Source organism: Pristiophorus japonicus, chromosome 32, assembly GCF_044704955.1.
Source record: "Pristiophorus japonicus isolate sPriJap1 chromosome 32, sPriJap1.hap1, whole genome shotgun sequence".
NCBI classification, from domain to species: domain Eukaryota; kingdom Metazoa; phylum Chordata; class Chondrichthyes; family Pristiophoridae; genus Pristiophorus; species Pristiophorus japonicus.
The window spans coordinates 2,735,208-2,736,144 of record NC_092008.1 but is presented as its reverse complement, the minus strand read 5'-3'; the positions used below and the strand labels follow the sequence as shown (position 1 = coordinate 2,736,144).

The window sequence follows — 937 nt, the reverse complement described above, 5'->3', positions numbered from 1 at the left end:
CTTGGCCAGAGAAGAAAGGGAGAGTTGCGTTAGTACATCGACTCTCCGAGTGTCACGGTGTCCATGTGCAGCTCAGACCTGGCCTCAGTTACACCACATAAACCTCAGTGCACAGTCTCACTGACTCGCGAATGACAATGCCTCGGTCTCTCTCTCAAATTGTTTCCCCATTTCTTCCCCAACTCCAATGCTGCTTCTCCTCCCTTTCTCTCTCTCTCTCTCCCCAACTCGTGTGCTCGCCTTCCCCTCCCTCACGCTCCCCCGACCCCTCCCTCTTCCCCTCCCCCTCCCTCACTCACTCTCCCCCCCCCCCCCCACCGCCCCCTCACTCTCCTCCTCCTCCTCCCCCCCCACCTCGCACTCTCTTCCCCCCCCCTCCCCCACCTCGCGCTCTCTTCCCCCCCCCTCCCTCCACCTCCCTCACGCTCTCTCCCCCCACCCCCACCTCCCTCACACTCTCTCTCCCCCCCACCCCCTCACTCTCTCTTCCCCCCCCCACCTCCCTCACACTCTCTCCCCCCCCACCTCCCTCACACTCACTCCCCCCCCACCTCCCTCACACTCTCTCCCCCCCCCACCTCCCTCACACTCTCTCCCCCCCCCCACCTCCCTCACACTCTCTCCCCCCCCCACCTCCCTCACACTCTCTCCCCCCCCCACCTCCCTCACACTCTCTCCCCCCCCCACCTCCCTCACACTCTCTCCCCCCCCCACCTCCCTCACACTCTCCCCCCTCCCACCTCCCTCACACTCTCTCCCCCCCCCACCTCCCTCACACTCTCTCCCCCCCCCCCACCACCTCCCTCACACTCTCTCCCCCCCCACCTCCCTCACACTCTCTCTCCCCACCCCCCACCACCTCCCTCACACTCTCACTGCCCCCCCCCCCCAACTCCCACACTCCCTCTCCCCCCCCAGCTCCCTCACCCTCTCCACC

General features: G+C 66.4%; 1 protein-coding gene across 1 annotated transcript in view; it reads right to left on the bottom strand.

The window, feature by feature from the left end:
* Positions 1–29: 29 nt before the first annotated feature.
* The window catches only part of LOC139240489 (serine/threonine-protein kinase WNK3-like), a 167,302-nt gene continuing 166,394 nt past the window's right edge, over positions 30–937 (bottom strand). Inside the window, exon 20 of the mRNA XM_070869024.1 lies at positions 30–78. Coding sequence (XP_070725125.1) covers positions 30–78 — 49 coding nt within the window. The remainder of the gene's footprint in view (positions 79–937) is intronic.